Raw genomic sequence first — 22046 nt, 5'->3', positions numbered from 1 at the left:
AATTTCAATTGACCAGTATTTGCCAGTATTGACCACTTCTGGAGTATTGTCCAGGGTGGTAAATACAACTGGTAAATACCGGGGGCGGTAAATACCGCCCAACCTTGGACTCCTTTATTAACTTCAAATGTTTACTTACTGAACATGCTGAATAGCCCACTATTATACATGAATTGTTTTGACTACTTTGGATTCTTTATAATTTGTGGTTTTCGTTGTTATAGTTGAACTATGCATTTTAATACTGAACTTAATACATATTTTTATAGACACAATAGCCTTTTAGCTATACATTTCTTTAAATTTGTAAACATCTAGAATACTAAAACTATTTACAAATATCCACGAAAATACTTTTCCCCCAAATCTAAATATAAAGCTATTGATTTTAAGTAATAACGTAAGAAGTAACAAGCACCACTAAATGCACCTAATAACATGGTCAGTTGAAAGGTGTGAAAATACATTATTCCCCAATTCAAATGTACAACTATTTAATTTTATGATATATTGTCCTAAATATGCATGAACTATTTGCCACTAGACATAAAACAAGCATAAGTCAATGAAACTAATAATAGTTGAAAGGTGTGTACAAGTTAAGACTGTTGATCAAGATCATTCTACATGACGCAAGTTTCTCAAATGTCACATACAGAAACCTGATGAGGTTCTCACAGAAAGAAATGAGTGCTAATTATAATAAAATCCTAACTGATTTTGAATTGTGCGAGGCACTTCAGTTCATTGTTCTCGAAAGGAGATTGAAGGTTCCAACAACAACTTGTAAACACCATAAGAATAAATAAAAAATAAAACAACACAAAGACAAACAAGAGTTTACAAAACACAACACAGAAGATAAAGTCTGAGAGATATGAACAAAACAGAGGCGTTCTCTGGTGCTCCTTAAAGGTAAGCTGCTCTCCATGTGACACTAATTGTGTTGCACAAGTACATATAAATTAGTATTGTGATATTCGAGGATAACAGAACAGAACTGTGGTTATGACGATTGGAACTTATCAATCGAACTCTTTGAAACTGATATTCCATATTAAAATGTCTATATACTCAAGAATTTTCTAAATCATCACATCATTTATGAAAGGATAAAAATCACTTTTTGAAAACATTAATCAAAGGCACAGCAATTCCTATTTCGTGTAAAGTGTAATTTTATACAACATGAAAATAAGCAGATGAGGTATGACCGCTAATCAGTCAGAGCTCTGACATAAACAAGTCAGAATAAAATGACTTCCATAGGTCAGATTTAATATGATGTAAGTGTTGTCTCCCTTCTTGCACTCAACAGAATATGACTTGTACAGGTCAGTTTATGTCAGACTTTAATTTATCATAAAATGACTTCCACAGGTCAGCTTTTGCATAAAATATTGTGACTTAATATCTTCATATTCTAATAAGATTTATGTCCCTTTTTAATGCATTTTGACTTAGAGAGGTCATTTTTGTTCTGACTTGAAGCAGTCATTACTACCACTTTGTTATCAATCTCCATAAAATATAGTGATTACTAGTTTCGAATCAAAGAGTTTAAAAAGTGGGCTCATCATACCTTCTTCTTTCCAGAATCTTAACATAATATTTTTTTCTCATCAAATTCAATCATTTCAAAATACAAACAAAAACCAAAGCAGAAAAAATGGATCATACAATTTTCTGTCAATATCAAAAGATTTATAAAATACAAAATTAATATTGGATACATTTACTAGTACCATGACAATACTTCAAATCTTCCAAGGAAAAAAAAAGGGATCTATTCTCATCCACTTTTAGCTAAATTTATCAAGAGCAAAACATTTATTATTTTAATATTTCATTGAGGTAAATACTGTTGTGCAAACTGACTCAAACAAGCTGACTTCAAAAGTCAGTCAAAACTAAACTTATTTCAACCTTTAAGTCTAGTACTGTCATATTGATTTAAAAATGTATGGGAAAGCCAGATATAGGACAGAGAAAATATTAAAGGTCCCCTAAAGTCACAATGAGGACTATAAAAAAAAAATATTTGGTATATTCAATATTTAAATGCAATTTCTTTTAAACAGGTCAAATCATGTTTTGACTTAAAGCAGTCAGCCCAAAACTAAATTTATTGAAATTTTTAGAGTGGGGCACTGACATATGATATTAAAAGAAAGTATGTGAACCTCAGACATAAGAAATATATGTAAGATCCCCTAAAATAAATAACCATTTGACTTAATTGTTTCTAAACATTTATCAAATAAATTCACAAATGGCAGATTCAGAAGCAGGGCTTAAAGGAAGTACACCTAGCTTTGATTGGAAAATTTGTTCTGCAATCTGACTTGAACAGGTCAAATCATGTTCAGACAAATTGACTTAAACAGGTCAAATGGGCATGTTCGGACAAATTGACTTAAACAGGTCAAATCATGTTCTGACTTAAAAGAGTCTGTCAAAAACTAAATTGCTTGCAAAGTTCTGTAAAAGTCGTGCATTATCATGATTGTCATGATTGTGATGTGATTGTTAAAATTAAGAATGGAAATGGGGAATGTGTCAAAGAGACAACAACCCGACCATAGAAAAAACAACAGCAGAAGGTCACTATCAGGTCTTCAATGTAGCGAGACATTCCCGCACCCGGAGGCATCCTTCAGCTGGCCCCTAAACAAATATATACTAGTTCAGTGATAATGAACGCCATACTAATTTCCGAATTGTACACAAGAAACTAAAATTAAAAAAATACAAGACTAACAAAGGCCAGAGGCTCCTGACTTGGGACAGGCGCAAAAATGAGATGGGGTTAAACATGTTTATGAGATCTCAACCCTCCCCTATACCTCTAGCCTGTATGGATACAAGTAGGAAAAAAAATCACAAAAAATTAAGTCACAATTATAAGAACTATATATATAAAAGATAATTTGGTATATTTTTGATATCTTAATATTTCATTGAGGTAAATCCTGTTGTGCAAACTGAAAGTCACATTATGTTCTGACTTCAAAGAGTCATTAAAAGACTATACTTTAATTAAGTATTGCAACTTTAAGTCTGGGATTGTGACATATGCTTTTAAGAATGTATAAGGCCAGGATTTTTTAATTTGTTGGTTTACGGATCCGCCGACCCGATTTTTCCGATTTCCAGAATAAAAATAAAATTGACTTTTCATGCTTTTTTATTCCCGCCGACCCTAACAAATGCATTATCCCTGAAAAATAATTAAATAATTTTTTTTTATGAAATGAAATGCATTAATCACTAACAAAATTGATAACACTTTCTGTTGTGAAAAAATAAAACTTCCAGTTTACGTTTCTAAAAATAGACAAATCAATTATAACCGTGGCCTAAGAAACTCAGATAAACGACACCCTATAATAAAGTCACAAAAATGTGGACTATAAAAAAGTGTATTTGGTATACTATTATTTAATATTCAAATGTATTTTGTTAACAAATTTCTCCAAATTATTTTAAAATTTTATTATATTTCTGTATTTTCATGACTTTTTTTCTGTTAAATTAACATTTGGAACTTTCGGTTTTAAAAAACATTATTTTAAAAACCATTTGACTGAATTGTTTCTTAAAAAAAAATATGAATTAATTAACTCAACAGTAGCAGATTCAGATATGGAGGGGGCGTAAAGGAAGAAGACTTAGTTTTGATTGGACATTTTTTTTCTGTCAACTGACTCTAACAGGTCAAATCGTGTTCTGACTTCAAAGAGTCAGTCCCAACTAAACTATTTCAACTTTTAAGTCTAGTTTTTCATATTGATTTTAAAATGTACGGAAAAGCCAGATAAAAGACAGAGGAAATAAGGTCCCCATACGGCGCAATAATGAGGACTATAAAAAAGTTTATTTTGCATATTCATTATTTAAATGTATTTTGTTTTAAACCGGTCAAATTATGTTCTGACTTTAAAGAGTCACTCAAAAACTTCACTTTAGCTAATTATTACAACTTCTTAGTCTGGCATTGTCATATGCATTTAAGAATGTATGGGAAAATCAGATAAAAGACACCCACTAATAAAGTCACAATAATGAGGACTATAAAAAAATGTGTTTGGTATATTTTTTATTCAAATATATTTTGTTTACAAATTTCATCAAATCATCTTTAAATTTTATTATATTTTTGTATTTTCATGACCTTTCTTTTCTGTTAAGTTAACACATGGAACTTTTGGTTGTAAAATATATTATTTTAAACCATTTGACTGAATTGTTTCTAATAAACCTATCAATTAATTAACTCAACAGTAGCAGATTCAGATAAGGGAAAAAGGGGGAGAGGGGGGCTTAGAAGAAGAATACCTAGTTTTGATTGGATTTAATTTTCTCTGTAAACTGACTTTAACAGGTCAAATCATGTTCTGACTTCAAAGAGTCAGTCAAAACTAAACTTATTTCAACTTTTAAGTCTAGGATTTTCATATTGATTTTAAAATGTATGGGAAACCAGATAAAAGACTGATGAAATAAGGTCCCCTTAAGTCACAATAATGAGGACTATACAAAAATGTATTTGGTATATTTTATATTCAAATGTATTTTGTTAACAAATTTCATCAAATTAATATCTTAAAAATTTATTCTATTTCCGAATTTTCATGACTTTTTTTCTGTTAAGTTAACACATGGAACTTTTGGTTGTAAAAAACATTATTCTAAAAACCATTTGACTGAATTGTTTCTAATAAACCTATCAATTAATTAACTCAACAGTAGCAGATTCAAATAAGGGAAAAAAAGGGGGGGGGCTAAGATGAAGAAACCTAGTTTTTATTGGATTTTTTTTTCTGTAAACTGACTTTAACAGGTCAAATCATGCTCTGACTTCAAAGAGTCTGTCAAAACTAAACTTATTTCAACTTTTAAGTCCAGGATTTTCACATAGATTTAAAAATGGATCGAACATTTTTATTTGATATATTCAATATTCAAATGCATTTTGTTTTTTAGAGATTTTCATCAAATTATCTAAAAAAAAATATATTGTATTATTTCTGTATTTTCATGACTTTTCTTTTCTGTTAAGTTAACACATGGAACTTGTGGTTGCAAAATATTTTTATATTTTAATAACCATTTGACTGAATTGTTTCTAAAAAACTCAGTAATTAATTAACTCAACAGTAGCAGATTGATATTTAGTGGGGAGGGGGATTAGAGGAAGAACACCTAGCTTTGATAGGACATTTTTTTCCTGTCAACAGACTTTAACAGGTCAAATCGTGTTCTGACTTCAAAAAGTCAGTCCCATTTAAACTTATTTCAACTTTTAAGTCTAGTTTTTTCATATTGATTTAAAAATGTACGGAAAAGCCAGATAAAAGACAGAGGAAATAAGGTCCCCATACAGTGCAATAATGAGGACTATAAAAAAGTTTATTTTGCATATTGATTATTCAATATTTAAATGTATTTTGTTTTAAACTGGTCAAATTATGTTCTGACTTCAAAGAGTCAGTCAAAAACTTCACTTTAACTTATTATTACAACTGTTAAGTCTGGCATTGTCATAAATATATGCATTTAAGAACGTATGGGAAAACTAGATAAAAGACACCCAATAATAAAGTCACAATAATGAGAATTAATATTTTATATTCAAATATATTTTGTTTACAAATTTCATCAAATCATCTTTAAATTTTATTATATTTCTGTATTTTCATGACCTTTCTTTTCTGTTAAGTTAACACATGGAACTTTTGGTTGTAAAATATGTTATTTTAAACCATTTGACTGAATTGTTTCTAATAAACTTATCAATTAATTAACTCAACAGTAGCAGATTCAGATAAAAGGGAAAAAAAGGGGGGGGGGGGGGGGGGGGGGGGGGCTTAGAAGAAGAAGACCTAGTTTTGATTGGATTTAATTTTCTCTGTAAACTGACTTTAACAGGTCAAATCATGTTCTGACTCCAAAGAGTCAGTCAAAACTAAACTTATGTCAACTTTTAAGTCTAGGATTTTCATATTGATTTTAAAATGTATGACAAACCAGATAAAAGACTGATGAAATATGGTCCCCTCAAGTCACAATATTGAGGGCTATAAAAAAAATGTATTTTGTATATTTTATATTCAAATGTATTTTTTTAAACAAATTTCATCAAATTTATATCTTAAAAATTTATTTTATTTCTGTATTTTCATGACTTTTTTTTCTGTAAAGTTAACATATAGAACTTTTGGTTGTAAAAAACATTATTCTAAAAACCATTTGACTGAATTGTTTCTTAAAAAAAAATTAATTATCCCAACAGTAGCAGATTCAGATAAGGAGAAAAGGGGGGGGGGCTAAGATGAAGAAACCTAGTTTGATCGGATTTTTTTCCTGTAAACTGACTTTAAACAGGTCAAATCATGTTCTGATAAAAAAAATGTTGAGGAGAAAATACTTAGAAAATCAGACTAAGTTTGGTGACTTTGTTGTCCATCAAGAAGTGGTACATGTACATATAAATACATAATATTTTCACTACAACTATCTATTGGGTGTTTTTTAAATAGATTTTTTAGCAACATTTATAACTTTGTAATTTATGTTCAATTGTACCCTTGTTATTCTTAATATATATTTTTTTGGGAACAAAATCTTGTCAGGGTTTCTTATGGTACTAGCATGACAAGAGCATTCATATTCTTAAATACTCTAAACATTAAAAGCAAGTCATTATCTTCAGATCATTCTGAGTCTTTCTGGCCTTATTAAATTAAAGTCAGAACATTGAGACTTTCATAAGTCAGAACATTCAGACTTTTATAAGTCAGAACATACTGACTTCCAATATTTCAAATAAAAGGTTAATGCTTTATGTGGCTAAGCATCTGGGGTAAGAATTATAGATGTGTAACTTCATAGTAAAACATATATGCCATATAATTAGGGATTGACCCTGTATGTCATTCAAATCTTCTTGAAATGACGAACAGGAATATTATATGGTCTAGTGGTGGTGATCCAGACCATTTCAAAAAGGGGGATGGGGATGACCCCCATGGACTTTCCCTTTATTTCATTTGATTCGTTGTATTGTCCCATATAATAATATATAGGCTTATGGGGTGGGGCTCTCAACCGTTTACAAGTTTTCAAACATGAGGGGGTGGGGTGGCCCCAAGGGACTTTATCTTTATTTCATTTGATTTGTCTTGTTGTCCCTTACACTAACATATATGGTTCAGGGGTGGGGATCTTGACCATTTACATGTTTTCACACAGTAGGGGTGAACCCCCCCCCCCCCAAGGGACTTCCCCTATATTACATTGGGTTTGTTTTATTTTCCCATACAAGAATATATATAGTTTAGGGGAGGGGATCTCGACCGTTTACAAAATATAAGAACATTAGCAAATGGCAGGGGAGGGGGTAAACCCAGAGACTAGCCCGGTATATTTCATTCAAATCAATTTGACATTATAACCAGATGCTCCGCAGGGCGTAGCTTTATACGACCGCAGAGGTTGAACCCTGAACGGTTGGGGCAAGTATGGACACAACATTCAAGCTGGATTCAGCTCTAAATTTGGATTGTGATTAAATAGTTGACACAGCATAGGTTTCTGACACAGAATGAATGTGTTCTAATGAACTTAAAAATTTTGTTTTCTCTTAGAGCAATTCACTATGCTGTTGAATATTAATCCTCTCAAAAAAATGTTTGAAGAAATTTTCTTTTTTATTTATGAAACTTCAAATGAGAAAAATTGAACCCAATTTTTTTAATCACATCCCCCTTTCCCTTATTCCAAAACTAATCTCAATTAAAATTTCTAATGGAGTTTGCAACAATAACTACTCATTTAAATACATCATAAAATATTAAGATGTAAAAAAACTGCTTGTTATCACTGAATGGTAAAGATTATTTTAATTTATCAGTTGGTAGTAAAAAGTGAATATACATTGTATATTGTATATAACAAAGATTTAAGTTAATTCTGGACAAAGAAAGATAACTCCAATTAAAAAAAATCTTGCTATTGCACAATATTTTGCAATTAGATATTTCTTGTTTACTATTCTGGACAAAGAAAGATAACTCTAATTTAAAAAAAAATTGCTATTTCACAATATTGTGCAATTAGATATTTCTTGCCATTGCGCAATACTGTGCAATTGAAAAGAATTGCTATTGCACAATACTTAATATAATAATTTTAGATCCTGATTTGGACCAACTTGAAAACTGGGCCCATAATAAAAAAATCTAAGTACATTTTTGGATTCAGCATATCAAAGAACCCCAAGATTTCAATTTTTGTTAAAATCAGACTAAGTTTAATTTTGGACCCTTTGGACTTTAGTGTAGACCAATTTGAAAACAGGACCAGAATGAAGAATCTACATACACAGTTAGATTTGGTATATCAAAGAACCCCATTTATTCAATTTTTGATGAAATCAAACAAAGTTTAATTTTGGACCCCGATTTGGACCAACTTGAAAACTGGGCCAATAATCAAGAATCTAAGTACATTTTTAGATTCAGCATATCAAAGAACCTAACTGATTCATTTTTTGTCAAAATCAAACTAAGTTTAATTTTGGACCCTTTGGACCTTAATGTAGACCAATTTGAAAACGGGACCAAAAGTTAAGAATCTACATACAGTCATGACAGTTAGATTCGGCATATCAAAGAATCCCAATTATTCAATTTTGATGAAATCAAACAAAGTTTAATTTTGGACCCTTTGGGCCCCTTATTATGTTGGGACCAAAACTCCCAAAATCAATACCAACCGTTCTTTTGTGGTCATAAACCTTGTGTCAAAATTTCATAGATTTCTATTCACTTAAACTAAAGTTATAGTGTGAAAACCAAGAAAATGCTTATTTGGGCCCTTTTTGGTCCCTAATTCCTAAAATGTTGGGACCAAAACTCCCAAAATCAATACCAACCTTCCTTTTGTGGTCATAAACCTTGTGTTAAAATTTCATAGATTTCCTTTCATTTTTACTAAAGTTAGAGTGCGAAAACTAAAAGTATTCGGACGACGACGACGACGACGACGACGCCAACGTGATAGCAATATACGACGAAAAATTTTTCAAATTTTGCGGTCGTATAAAAAGGAATATATATGGTTTACAGGTGGGGATCTCGACCATTTTCAAGATATAAGATCATTCTCAAATAACAAGGGGTGGGGCGACCCATAGAGACTAGCCTGGTATATTTCATTATACTTTAAAGAGAGAACAAATTGAGTTTAGGGGGCAGGGATCTCGACTGTTCAACATTGTCAAATGACAGGAGTAGGGTGATCCCTGGAGACTTACCCTACATTTCATTTGATTTGTTTTTAATATCATATTCCATGTTCATAATTGAAAAACCCGTTTTGTGAATCTCTTTATAATGTTCTCAAGTTAAAATCAATTTTAAAATAAAAATAAAAAAATATTTCGGTTCTTTTACTTTAGTTAAACCCTCCCTTCCTTTTATTAAAATTATTCCGATTTCATTTCATTTTCATTAATATCAATATTCAAAAGATCGTTTTTCTCATTGGGAGAAACGAAAAAACAAATATATTTATAAGCCGCAAACTCGGAAAGGTTAAAAAGTCACTTCATGATTGAGTTTAAAAATAGAACAATCACGTGATGATGTTCAGCTCGAAGCAATATTTTACTTTTAAAATTGCACCGACTGGTTATTAATGTTAATACTGTTTAAGACAACAGGAGTTGTCTCCCGAAAATAACAGTTCATTATCATAACAACATTTTCTGACCTGAACAAGTCAGAATTGTCAGACACCAGGTCATCTCAAAGGCCACGCGTCCGTATTTACAGGTCACGCGCCTTCATGAAACAGCAAAAAAATCACTTGCAAAGACCTTCTTCACACGCAAAAAATATTAAAATGGCCATGAAAATACGGAGGTAATATGTATTACCTTCTGAAAATGACCACATTGACCTAGATTTTCACTAAAAAAACGTAAATAATCACTATATTTTCAATAACTTCTCGTTCGAGAAACTCCCAAAACAACGACTTTCAAACACGTGATCTCTTGCAGAAAACCACGTGATTGTATGTGTCTTAGATCGGCGGCAAATTCAAAATATCTTCTGGTTTGACGGACTCAATGGAAAACTACGCAAAACAAAAATTGACCCGTACAGGTCAGAATTTCAAAACATTTTCTGACTTGAAGAAGTCATTTTATTCTGACTTGTTTATGTCAGAGCTCTGACTGCTAATGAGACAACTCTCCACACAGACCAAATGACAAAGAAATTTACAACTATAGGTCACCATACATAAACCACTGAATAACAGGACTTGGAGACAGGCACAACCAGAATGTGAATGGTTTAAGGCGGTTAAACTAAATGTTAACCAAATTCAATTTTTCCTAATGGTTGTGAAAAGTGTCAGTCAGATCATTTAAAGCAAGAAAAAAAATAGAAATTTTAGAAATATGTTGTTCAAAACTATCCAATTGTCTGACACAATAGAATTATAGGGTAGGACAGCTGGTGAACAGTTATTTTTTACAAACTAATTTTGAATAGTGAAAGACCAAATGTATCATAAGAATAGTTCTTTCCATGAATGAATCATAGAAAGAAACTGATTACTATACTTTAAAGTCATCTAATTGTGACTAATGTAAAAGTGGTTCAAAACAGTAATTCTTCAGAAAGTGTATGGTCATCCCATTCATTTCTTGGATGTTAAATTTAAAGTCAAAAAGTTTTTTTGTTTACATAGAATTTTGTTTTATACATTTCACTTCGTATTTAAAACTTCAAGTTGCTTTTCTTATATTAAAACACAAAATCCACTTCAAGTTGCTTTTCTTATATTAAAACACAAAATCCAATATTGTTGAACATAATGATGAAGACAGAATTTCTAAAATCTACAATAGTAAACATATATTTTATATATACCTACCTAGAATCTTTTCTCTTTCCTCTGGTGTTTTTGATGCCCAATCTTCTGCAGAGAGCTCCACCTCTCTGATGACAGGCATACGCTCAATCATTTCTAGTTGTTTTTGTTGTTCTGGCGTCAACTGAAGAGCAGAACCATCCTCAGAGTCCTGATGAAATATTGTAAATTTGTTTTACTTATTAACAGTCAAAATGACAGTATACTTATGTTCAATGTGCACAAGGACTCATAGTTATAATTTTCAATTTCATTCATGTATTTTCTATCAATGTTTATATTTATTTTCCTCTTATAAATGTCTTAAATAAATAAAGGTGAGATAAGTCCAAACTGTAACTTTAAATTAATTCAGTCAGGACTGGCTTGCTGCAGAAACAGACTGATTGCTGAAGGTCGTATGGTGACCTATAACTGTTAATTTGTGTCATTTGGTCTCTTGTAAAGAGTTGCCTCATTAAACAAAATTTTAAGTACATGTACTGTGAATTCATTAATTTATATGGGTACCAATTTTCATGGACTGATGAAAACTTTCATTTTCATGGGTATTTGATCCGTGGTTTTCCACAAGTCTGCATGCATTTCTATAAAAAAATTTGCAATTCATCCGTTCATTGATCATTTATAATTATGGGTCCCCATACCTACAAAATCTAGAAAATTGGTATCCAATTATAAACATATTTGCTTTTACAATTGTTTTAGCTATCAAATGAACAATTAAACGCAGACAAATCTCTTACCTCTGAAAATGGTGTTCCTAGAGGTCGTCCACCAGCCATGTTAGCAAGCAGTGATTTGAGAAGAGCATTCTGGGAGGCAGTTCTAGCATCTATATCGTCTCCCAAACCTGAAATTAAAATTAACAAAATATTTCAAATCATTTGTCTCCTGTTCCTAAAAACAAACTGTTAAATAATAAGATGCGGTATGATTTCAATTTTAAAAGACAACTATCAACCATAAACCAAGGATGATCACGCTTATGCTTGAAGGGCCTTATAAATGTATAAAAAGAACTAATTGCCAAAACCATTTTTCTTCTCATTCATGTCATTGGTCTCATCCAATAATCTAAATAATGTGAATATTATATAAGGCATAATTAACAAGGCTGTGAAAAATTTAGAAGTAAATTTTTTTTAGAAGAAAAAGGGGAGATTATTCAAACCTTGAAAATAAAATTAAAATTGATCATTATGCAAGGAAGTGAAAATTATCTAAATTTTCAAGTAAATAAAGATGACTTGTATAAGTATTAACCCTGAATGCTGTAGCCATGTAAAGTGTATGTAAAATTTAAAAAAAGAACAAAATGAAGTCTAAAAGAATATTTAATTTCTACACAATATTTTTCTGATTTTAATTAAGATTTAACTTACAACTACTGCTGAATCTATGGTCCATTGGCTCCTGTTTTACTGGTGTTGATCCCACTGATGTGGTGTCACTGTTAGCTGGAGACCTGGGAACAGGACTAGGTGTCTTGTCTCCAGTAAAAGAGCTCATAGGACTTGCTGATGGAGCAATCGGTGAAGCAGAAGGATGAGGACTTTGTGACTCTGGAATACTCCTTATTGAGGACGTTGGCGAGGCCAGAGGTGGCATTGGTGTCTGACCAGATAGAGATGGATGTGGCATTGCAGGAAGCCGATGAGCTCCTGCATCTGTTGGAGATGTCATAGGAGGACCAGGGTATCTTGGTGGAGGTGGCATGTTTCTTGGTGGCATAGGCATACCTGGTCTCATACCAGGAATTTGAGGAAACGGTGGCCTCATTCTCATTGCCCTGATAAATTCTATTTGATTTGGGGTAAGGTTTTCAAATTTAGGCATTGGTGGACCTGCTCCCTGTTCTCCTTCTGATATAGTTGGACCACCAGCAGACATTTTCTGAGCCAAAGCCATCATTTCTTGAGACATTGCCATTCTTGCTATCTGTGGGGACATGAATGGATTAAAACCAGGAGGAAATCTTCCGAATTGTGGCATCATTCCAGCAGGCATGTCTGGTGTAGGTCCTCTCTGTTTCCCACTTGACATCCTCGGACCTCGAACCCTCATTCCTGGCTGCATAAATGGTAGACCCATACCTGGATGCATGGGGACCATACCCTGTTGATGAAAGTGTCCTGGCATTGACATTGGTGCACCAGCATTATGTGGCATTGTCATTGGTGTGCTCACATTATGTGGCATTGACATTGGTGCGCTCACATTATGTGGCATTGATATTGGTGTGCTCACATTATGTGGCATTGACATTGGTGCGCTCACATTATGTGGCATTGACATTGGTGTGCTCACATTGTGTGGCATTGTCACTGGTGTGCTCACATTATGTGGCATTGACATTGGTGTGCTCACATTGTGTGGCATTGACATTGGTGTGCTCACATTATGTGGCATTGACATTGGAGTAGCATGAGACATCATTGACATTGGTGTATTAGCATTAGATGGCATTGACATTGGTGTAGTAGCATTTGATGGCATCGGTCCTTGATTCTGATCAGTAGCTGATGGTGGTAATCTTGAAGTTGACAAGCCTCTTGAAGGAACACGTTCAGGTTCTGCTGCTCCAGACTTTGATGATGGCACATCTTGGTTAGTTTGATGGCTAGCAGATGTCACATTAGTTGATGTTGAAGCACTACTGATCGGTGCTGTTTGTGTAACCATTTGATTGCTGTTAGTAGATACCATTGTATGAACATGGGCAGGCATAGGAATAGACCCAGATGTTGACATTTTCTGTGCTGTCATAGGGTGCGAGTGGGCTGGTAAGGGCAAAGACGTTTCAGCTGTAGAAACGACCTTAGCACTATCTTGCTGGACAGACATGTCTGTACTTGTTACACTAACACTATGACTTGATGTTGGTATTGACATAGAACCTGACGTAGACATGGCCAGGAATGGTATTCCATCAGATGAAGAAGGTTGTTTCAGTGACCCAGAGACATTCGTTGTTGGTACGTTGTTTGAATGTGTTGTTATGACAGTAGTCACAGTTAGTGTATCTGTAAATGGTGAAGATGTTGTTGTCACAGTTGGTTTTGATGCTGACATACTTGGATGAAAGGAATGTGCAGGTGGAGGTAGAGATTCATGTGTGGATGACATTCCACCTAAAGTATGTGGTGGCATGTCATGTTTTCCATAAGAATGTGCCATTGGCATCATCCCTGGTAGTGAAGGTGGTATATCTAATTTACCGTGGGAATGTGCTGGTGGCGGCTGTTGAGACGATGGATGGACCATGTTTGTTGGTATGCCAGGTTCTAAATGAGGCATACCATCTGCCTGTGTGGTGACCGGTGAGGTCATAGATGCATGACTTCTTGGCGTAGATGACCTTGATGAAGATGCTTGAGACGATTCGTGTGATGTTGTTGTAAAACCAACACTGCTGTGTGGTGCTGTGGGATTCTCAAGAAGAGGATCAATTTTGATCTGTGCTGAATCTGATGCTGGATGTCGTCCATGATGTCTCAAGATTTCTGGTGGTAAATGTTGTTGGTGAGCTTTGCTCTGACGAGGCCCTCTTGGTCCACGTGAACGTGGAGCTCTTTGAGGAGGAGTTTGTTGGTACCGAGGATGGAGAGGAGGCATTCCTCTGAACATTGGATGCTGAAATGCTGCTGCCATCCTAGGATCAAACATCATTCCTGGGAAATATGGATTCATCAAGTGTGGTGGAAACATATTCATTCCAGCTGGCATGGCCATACCTGGAGACATCATTGAATTTGGTAATGAAGGAATGGGTATTAAATGTGGATTACTCTTATTATCGTGTGCCTGAGGAGGCATTGGTAAGCTATGTGGCACTGATGACGGTGGTAATGATGAACTGTGTGAAGATGAAGGTACAGATACTTTGTCTGCTGTCTTTTGATTACCTTCCGATGCATGATGTAAAGGCAATGAAGATTTTGCTTCAGAGTCTTGTGGTAGAGATGATGTAGTTGATAGTTTGGGTGGTGCTCCTTTATTTTCAGGAGGATGTTCCGCTAAGCTAGATGAAGGATGCTTCCTCTCCACCTGAGTTGGTTGAGTTGAGGGTATTTGTCTACTGTCAACAATCTGACTTGGTGTTGAAGAAACCTTACTTAAGCTGTTGTCGGCATTGTTGGATGGAAGACTTTCTTTCAATGAGCCATTTAATGGTACATCTATGCGTTGACTAGAAACCGATGATGCATGGGATACTGGTCCACTGTTGTTGACTATAGTCTGATGCGATTGTTGTTCTACATGACTAGGCATCTCACTTTTTATTGTCTGTGATGAATCAGAGAGTAATGTCCCTTGTTCATGTTGTTTACTATCTGTGTGAGTTGTTGTTGCTATACTTGACACTGGTTGTGAATCCGCTGACATATTCTTGTCTGACACAGTAACACTTATAGAGGTCAAACTATCAGCTTCTCCTGCTGGTAAACTGTTCTGAAAAACTGTTACATTTTTATTTTTGAATGATTCTTTTGAGGATAAGATATTTGTAGTATTCAAAGAATGCTTCGGTAAAGTCAAATTCTCTCCCTGTTCACTAACTACATTATCCTGATTCACACTAGTTTGACCACTATCTTTCTGTGTCGAGATATCTTTCTCTACATTTGTTAAAACTTTGGAATGATCATCAAATGGAGATTCTTTCAAAGACTCTGACACGTTTTTATTTGTGGGATGAATATTTTCTATTACTTTGTTTGACACTGCGTCAACATTGTTTGTAATTTCTTGTGTACTAGATAATGGTACTATATTATTACTAGATCCATCATAAGTTTCTTTTTTCACTCCATTTATTGTTTGTGAGTTACTTTCTGTTTTATCCACTAGGTTACTTTCTACATTTTTTATTGAATCTGAATCTTGATTTTCCATGTTTAGGGTCTGGGAGAAAACAGTTTTTCCATCCTTGTAATAACATGATTAGTTGTGTGGCGTCCTACATGTCAACATGGACCTGTAAAGATATCAAACATTAATGACATACAAGTACAAAGTGCACAACTATATTTTTGTTTAGAACAGATAATAATTGTATGTGAAACCCGACATGCATGCATGATTAACTTTCTGACAACTCAAGGTTTTTGCAAGAATCAGCTCAATATCATATTACAACCAGATGCTCCGCAGGGTGCAGCTTTATACGACCGCAGAGGTTGAGCCCTGAACAAGTAGGGGAAGTATGGACACAACATTTAAGCTGGATTCAGCTCTAAATTTGGATTGTGATTAAATAGTTGACACAGCATAGGTTTCTGACACAGAACGAATGTGGTCTAATGAACTATTTTTTTTGTCTTGGAGCAATTCACTATGCTGTTGAATATTAATGCTCTCAAAAAAATGTTTGAAGAAATTTTCTTTTTATTTATGAAATCTGAAATGAGAAAAATTTGAACCCTCCCCCCCCCCATTTTTTTTCACATCCCCCTTTCCCCTTTCCCTTTTTCCAAAACTGATCTCAATTCAAATTTCTAATGGAGTTTGCAACAATAACTACTTATTTAAATACATCATAAAATATTAAAATGTAAAATAAAGTGCTTGTTATCACTGAATGGTAAAGATTGTTTTAATTTATCAGTTGGTAGTAAAAGTGAATATACATTGTATATTGTATAAAACAATGATTTAAGTTGATTCAACTACTATTCTGGACAAAGAAAGATAACTCCAATTGAAAATTTCTTGCTATTGCACAATATTGTGCAATTAGACATTTCTTGCTATTGCGCAATACTGTGCAATTGAAAATATTTGCTATTGCACAATACTGTGCAATTGGAGATTTCTTGCTATTGCACAATACTGTGCAATTGAAAATTTCTTGCTATTGCACAATACATGTACCTACAGTGTTCCAGCTAGGCCGTTTTCAGAGGGCGCGGCGCCCGCCCTTTTCCGAGTGGCGCCCTGTGCCCTTTTTACAGTTTCCAGGGCGCCCTGCCTTTTTTGAAGATCGATTGCATATTAATTTGCGTATTGATATGATACGCTAATTACTAAATTTTACCTGGGGAAAAGATTATGACTTTGTTTACCACCCCAAGCTAATCAATGGTTACAACTGGTGTCATAATCTGTTGTTATAGGTAATCCGTTTATCGGATGGGTCATTAATGATCATCAACATCAATTCGTTCAAATAGAATCGGTCAGTCGGCAATTATCTTTGAAGAAATGTGCATACAACAACTTGGGCACAATTTGCGATGTTTACCGTAGTTTCATGGAAGAAACGTAATGACAGAAAGTTGGAAAACCATTATAAACTCGTTGAAGACATTGTTTTATTTGTTTTCTGTAAAATAATCAGAAAATTCAGACGTATTTGTCATTGACTGCCTTCATTTTTGATACGAAATTAACAAAATCGGCGGCCATATTGTGATCATATTTACATCATATTTACGTACTGTTTATAATCCTCCAAAGAAGGAGCACACCCGAATAAAGAAAGATAACTCAATCTGATTTTTTTCCTAGCATTGAGTAACCCATTTACATATTCTAAAATGTGTCTCCATACTTCTTGCTTAAGAATATATATGTTTAGGTATTTATTTTGAGTTATGGGAAAAGTTAAAGAGGGTCTTAGTAGCAGTGTTGGTAGGGTGCCTTGGTCATCTTTTTCTGTATTCTTTATTTTTGATACTATTTTTCACTGTTGCTTTATATCCTAAAATTGTGAATTTACTGAGCACAGCTGTTTTGTGCTGTATTGCCATCACGCACAGCAGGGGTAGAAAGGTGAAACTGGTAAAATGTGGTAGACCATAGAAACAGTATGAAACAGATCTCCTTTCAAAACATACTGCATATAAAGTTCAACTGTGCCAAGCAATGATAAAAAAACTTGTGTGACAAGCTGCTTGACAAGTTTTTCAGCCTTAAAAGTAGAAAGATAGAGTTCTATATGGGCTAAAGATGTTGTTCTTGTATAACCTGTGATTCAACGAATAAACACAAATGTTTGATTAACATCTTTTATTAAAATATGCCCTTTTCATATTATCATATCGCGCGTTAAATGCCCTTTTTCAGGATTGGCACCCTGCCCTTTTGAAAACCTAGCTGGAACACTGACCTAATATAATAATTTTGGATCCTGATTTGAACCAACTTGAAAACTGGGCCCATAATCAAAAATCTAAGTACATTTTTAGATTCAGCATATTAAAGAACCCCAAGGATTCAATTTTTGTTAAATCAAACTAAGTTTAATTTTGGACCCTTTGGACCTTAATGTAGACCAATTTGAAAACAGGACCAAAAATTAAGAATCTACATACACAGTTAGATTTGGTATAATAAAGAACCCCAATTATTCAATTTTTGACCCTTTGGAACCCTTATTCCCAAACTGTTGGGACCAAAACTTCCAAAATCAAACCCAACCTTCCTTTTATGGTCATAAACCTTGTGTTTAAATTTCATAGATTCCTATTTTCTTATACTCAAGTTATGGTGCGAAAACCAAGAATAATGCTTATTTGGGCCCCTTTTTGGCCCCTAATTCCTAAACTGTTGGGACTTCAACTCCCAAAATCATTCCAACCGTCCTTTTGAGGTCATAAACCTTGTGTTTAAATTTCATTGATTTCTATTTACTTATACTAAAGTTATTGTGCGAAAACAAAGAATAATGCTTATTTGGGCCCTTTTTTGGCCCCTAATTCCTAAACTGTTGGAACCAAAACTCCCAAAATCATATCCCAACCTTCCTTTTGAGGTCATAAACCTTGTGTCAAAATTTCATAGATTTCTATTTACTTAAACTAAATTTATAGTGCGAAAACCAAAAAAATGCTTATTTGGGCCCTTTTTGGCCCCTTATTCCTAAAATGTTGGGACCAAAACTCCCAAAATCAATCCAAACCTTACTTTTGTGGTCATAAACCTTGTGTTAAAATTTCATAGATTTCTATTCACTTTTACTAAAGTTAGAGTGCGAAAACTAAAAATATTCGGATGACGACGACGACGACGCAGACGACGACGCCAACGTGATACCAATATACGATCAAAAAAATTTCAATTTTTGCGGTCGTATAAAAAGTGTTAGTTTTTCGTGAGCTGCAATTTGTATAGACAGATAGATATTTTTTTTTTAATTTATTTCAGTTACTTGTAAGTGTATCTCTTTCATACATATCAGTCAGGGGACTTACTTTAATAAGTGATTTTCTAAATCACTGATTCAAGTAAGATTATTTCCATAAAGGTTGGAAGTTAGAGTTGTCTTTCTTTAATAATCACCTATTTAAGTAGTACAAATAAATCACTAGAAGAAGTGATTTAATTTTATTATAGCTTTAAATATAGAATACTAATGATCCAGGGACTAATTATGTTTCTAAACTTATCAGAACCAACATCTGTGTTGTCTAGGATGACCAGGTCATTTCAGGTGATGACCTTGAACTGAATCTTGGATAATGACATAAAAATCACTTGTTTAAGTATCAGACCTCAATTTCCTTCCCAAAAATCACTTCTTTAAGTATCATTCTTTTAATAACCCCCACTAATTTCAACACCCCTGAACAGTGAAATTTTTATTGCGAACAGTAGAATTTTATGACATAATCTGAAAGATTAAACCTTGAACTTCACAGGAAAAATACCCCCACTGCTGGGAAAAATCTTTTAAGAAAGTATCAACTCTTGTAACAGCATACTGCCGTTGATTGCCCATAAATAAGCTTTATTTAGAGTCGGCAAGGTATACAAACATAGACAAACACAGGGGTGTGGAAATATTTGTTGTGAGCACTTGTCCCTGGGTAAGTAAAACTAAAAATTTTACTTGTCCGGAAAAAAATTTACTTGCCCTGATCATGCTGATGATCCCAATAAATATTGAAGTATTTCTTGTTATATAATGTATGATTCTTACTTAGCACTGTTGTGCATCACAAACAAATGAAATCCATTTGTTTAAATATTTGTAAAAAAATAGAAAAGTAGGAAATGGGTGAACACCAATGGGACAGAAACCTAACAACAAACCAACCCATGAAATGACATACATGTAAAGGACAATTTTGCAGCAGTTTTTGAATAAAAATTGTAGCCAGTAGGTACATATATATACTAAATTTGAGGACAGTGATTGAAGAAATGTAAACTAAATAATAGATAAACTATAGATTTTGTGGTGTTTCTCTCAAATGATACACTTGTTCTTTTCTTGATTATTTATTATTGTCTTGATGGACTTTAAAGCGTCCCTTCTATTCACAACTTTGACAACAAATAGTATTGACCTTTCATCTATAAATAAGACAAAAACTTAATTTATTTTCCAAATTTCCATAGATAGCCAGGGGCAACCTGATATCCACGGTCTGAAATTCTCGCTTCCGTTTTTATGTTATTTTTAAATACTCGAGCTTTGTGTCCTTCATTTGCATTTAAGGTTTTCTACACAACTCATGACTCTTTTTGTCTTGCCTGCCCAGCTTTTTATTAAGTATTTATCAATCTGAATCTTGATGCAAAATTTAAAGAAATGACACTTCCGGTAAATGATGGATAAAACCTAATCGACAATCCCCGGTCAATGGAAAAAGCCAATGCAATGTTATGCGACTCTGGTTCGCATACTTATTTTTATTTATTTTCGTAATCGATCTATTTCTGGTATCAAGTAATATTGGTCCTGTAATATTCATCGTCATGAACATTTCATGTTTTTACTTGCTGAACATTGGTTTCTTTTACATAAATTAAACATCTTTATACGTTTTGAAATTAATTTTATGTTTTTGTTGGATTTGAACTTTGTCTTGTATATTTTTTTACTTGTCCACGGGCAACAAGACAAAAATAATTACTTGTCCGGTTGTTCAAATGTACGAGTCGGGCGAGTCAGGCATAACATTTCCACACCCCTGAAACATAAACTCTAATGAGCTTTTAACTGACATCAACAAATCACAGTTGTTTCCCTTTCATTCCCTTGTTATACAAAGCATCAAAATGATGAAACTATATCCATTTTGGAATAATTCATATATGATTGGTTGTACAAAACCTGTATAATGACAACCAACTATCTGAATAACATTGTGGTTCTACATTGGGAGACAATAAACTAAAGATGCAGTCATATGTAGATTTTGTAAAATTGAACACATCAGATTTATAACTATAAGGTCAACACTGACTACATTTCTGCATCCATGTTCTATAATTAATTATATAAAACTATCTTAGCATATAGAGGAATCATATTGTAAATGGAAATACTGCAATGAATCATGTAATTTAGAAATTAAAGGTTTCTTTTGTTTGTCAGAAAAAATGTATAACGGTTAATCGGTTATGGACGTCTTTCAAAATTTGAGGAACATAATATGTTATGCCGTCACGATTTCTTTCATATTGAAGGCATGGTATAAACTTATCAAATAAATGTTGGGTAGTCGTTTGAATTACATTATTTTATAACTATTCGGACAAATTGCTATCAAACGTAAGGATCACATTACAAATTTACATGGCAACTAACTCCCCCCTTCGATGACCTACTTATTCAAGTGGTCAGTATTTAAAAAGTTCAGGACAAAATGTACCGACATTCATATTTCCGATTTATCATTCATTCAAGATAATGAAACCGCCAAAATAGTATGCTTTGAGGCAAGTATAACATCCAATTTTGGCAACATTTGATTGATCTTACCATTTTGTCCCGGACGCCATCTTTGTTTTGATCCGGAAATGGATATTTTGAGTCGTAGAGCGGATCGGAGTGCGTCCAATTACCCAAGTTTAGAAAAGGAAAGGGAACGCTATTAAGTTCACTATGTACATGTACATTTTAACTTTTAAGATGATAAATTATGTGATGTACGATTAAAGTGATACAGTATTTTATAAATTTTTTTTTTAACCTAAAACCTAGAAAATAGAAATAAACGAAATAAACATTATGAAAAATGCAATTAAATAAAACTGATAATTTTTCACTTTTTCACAAATTGTTGAACATCTCCAAATCATATTTATTTTATCCTATGCGTCTTTTAGGGTAAAATTCAAGTTTAAAGTATCTTCCTGCA

The 22046-nt window shown here is 33.4% G+C and overlaps 1 protein-coding gene across 1 annotated transcript in view; it reads right to left on the bottom strand.

The window, feature by feature from the left end:
- Window positions 1–21774, bottom strand: part of LOC139489156 (histone-lysine N-methyltransferase 2D-like) — a 44252-nt gene extending 22478 nt beyond the window's left edge. Inside the window, exons 1-4 of the mRNA XM_071275320.1 lie at window positions 21668–21774; window positions 12336–15931; window positions 11697–11803; window positions 10954–11101 (exon numbers count right to left, since the gene is read on the bottom strand). Of these exons, the coding sequence (XP_071131421.1) occupies window positions 10954–11101; window positions 11697–11803; window positions 12336–15849 (3769 nt within the window). The 5' untranslated portion in view covers window positions 15850–15931; window positions 21668–21774. The remainder of the gene's footprint in view (window positions 1–10953; window positions 11102–11696; window positions 11804–12335; window positions 15932–21667) is intronic.
- Between the last annotated feature and the right edge of the window lie 272 nt (window positions 21775–22046).

Source organism: Mytilus edulis, chromosome 9 (assembly GCF_963676685.1).
Source record: "Mytilus edulis chromosome 9, xbMytEdul2.2, whole genome shotgun sequence".
In the NCBI taxonomy this organism is placed as follows: Eukaryota; Metazoa; Mollusca; class Bivalvia; order Mytilida; family Mytilidae; genus Mytilus; species Mytilus edulis.
This window is presented reverse-complemented; position numbering and strand designations above follow the sequence as displayed.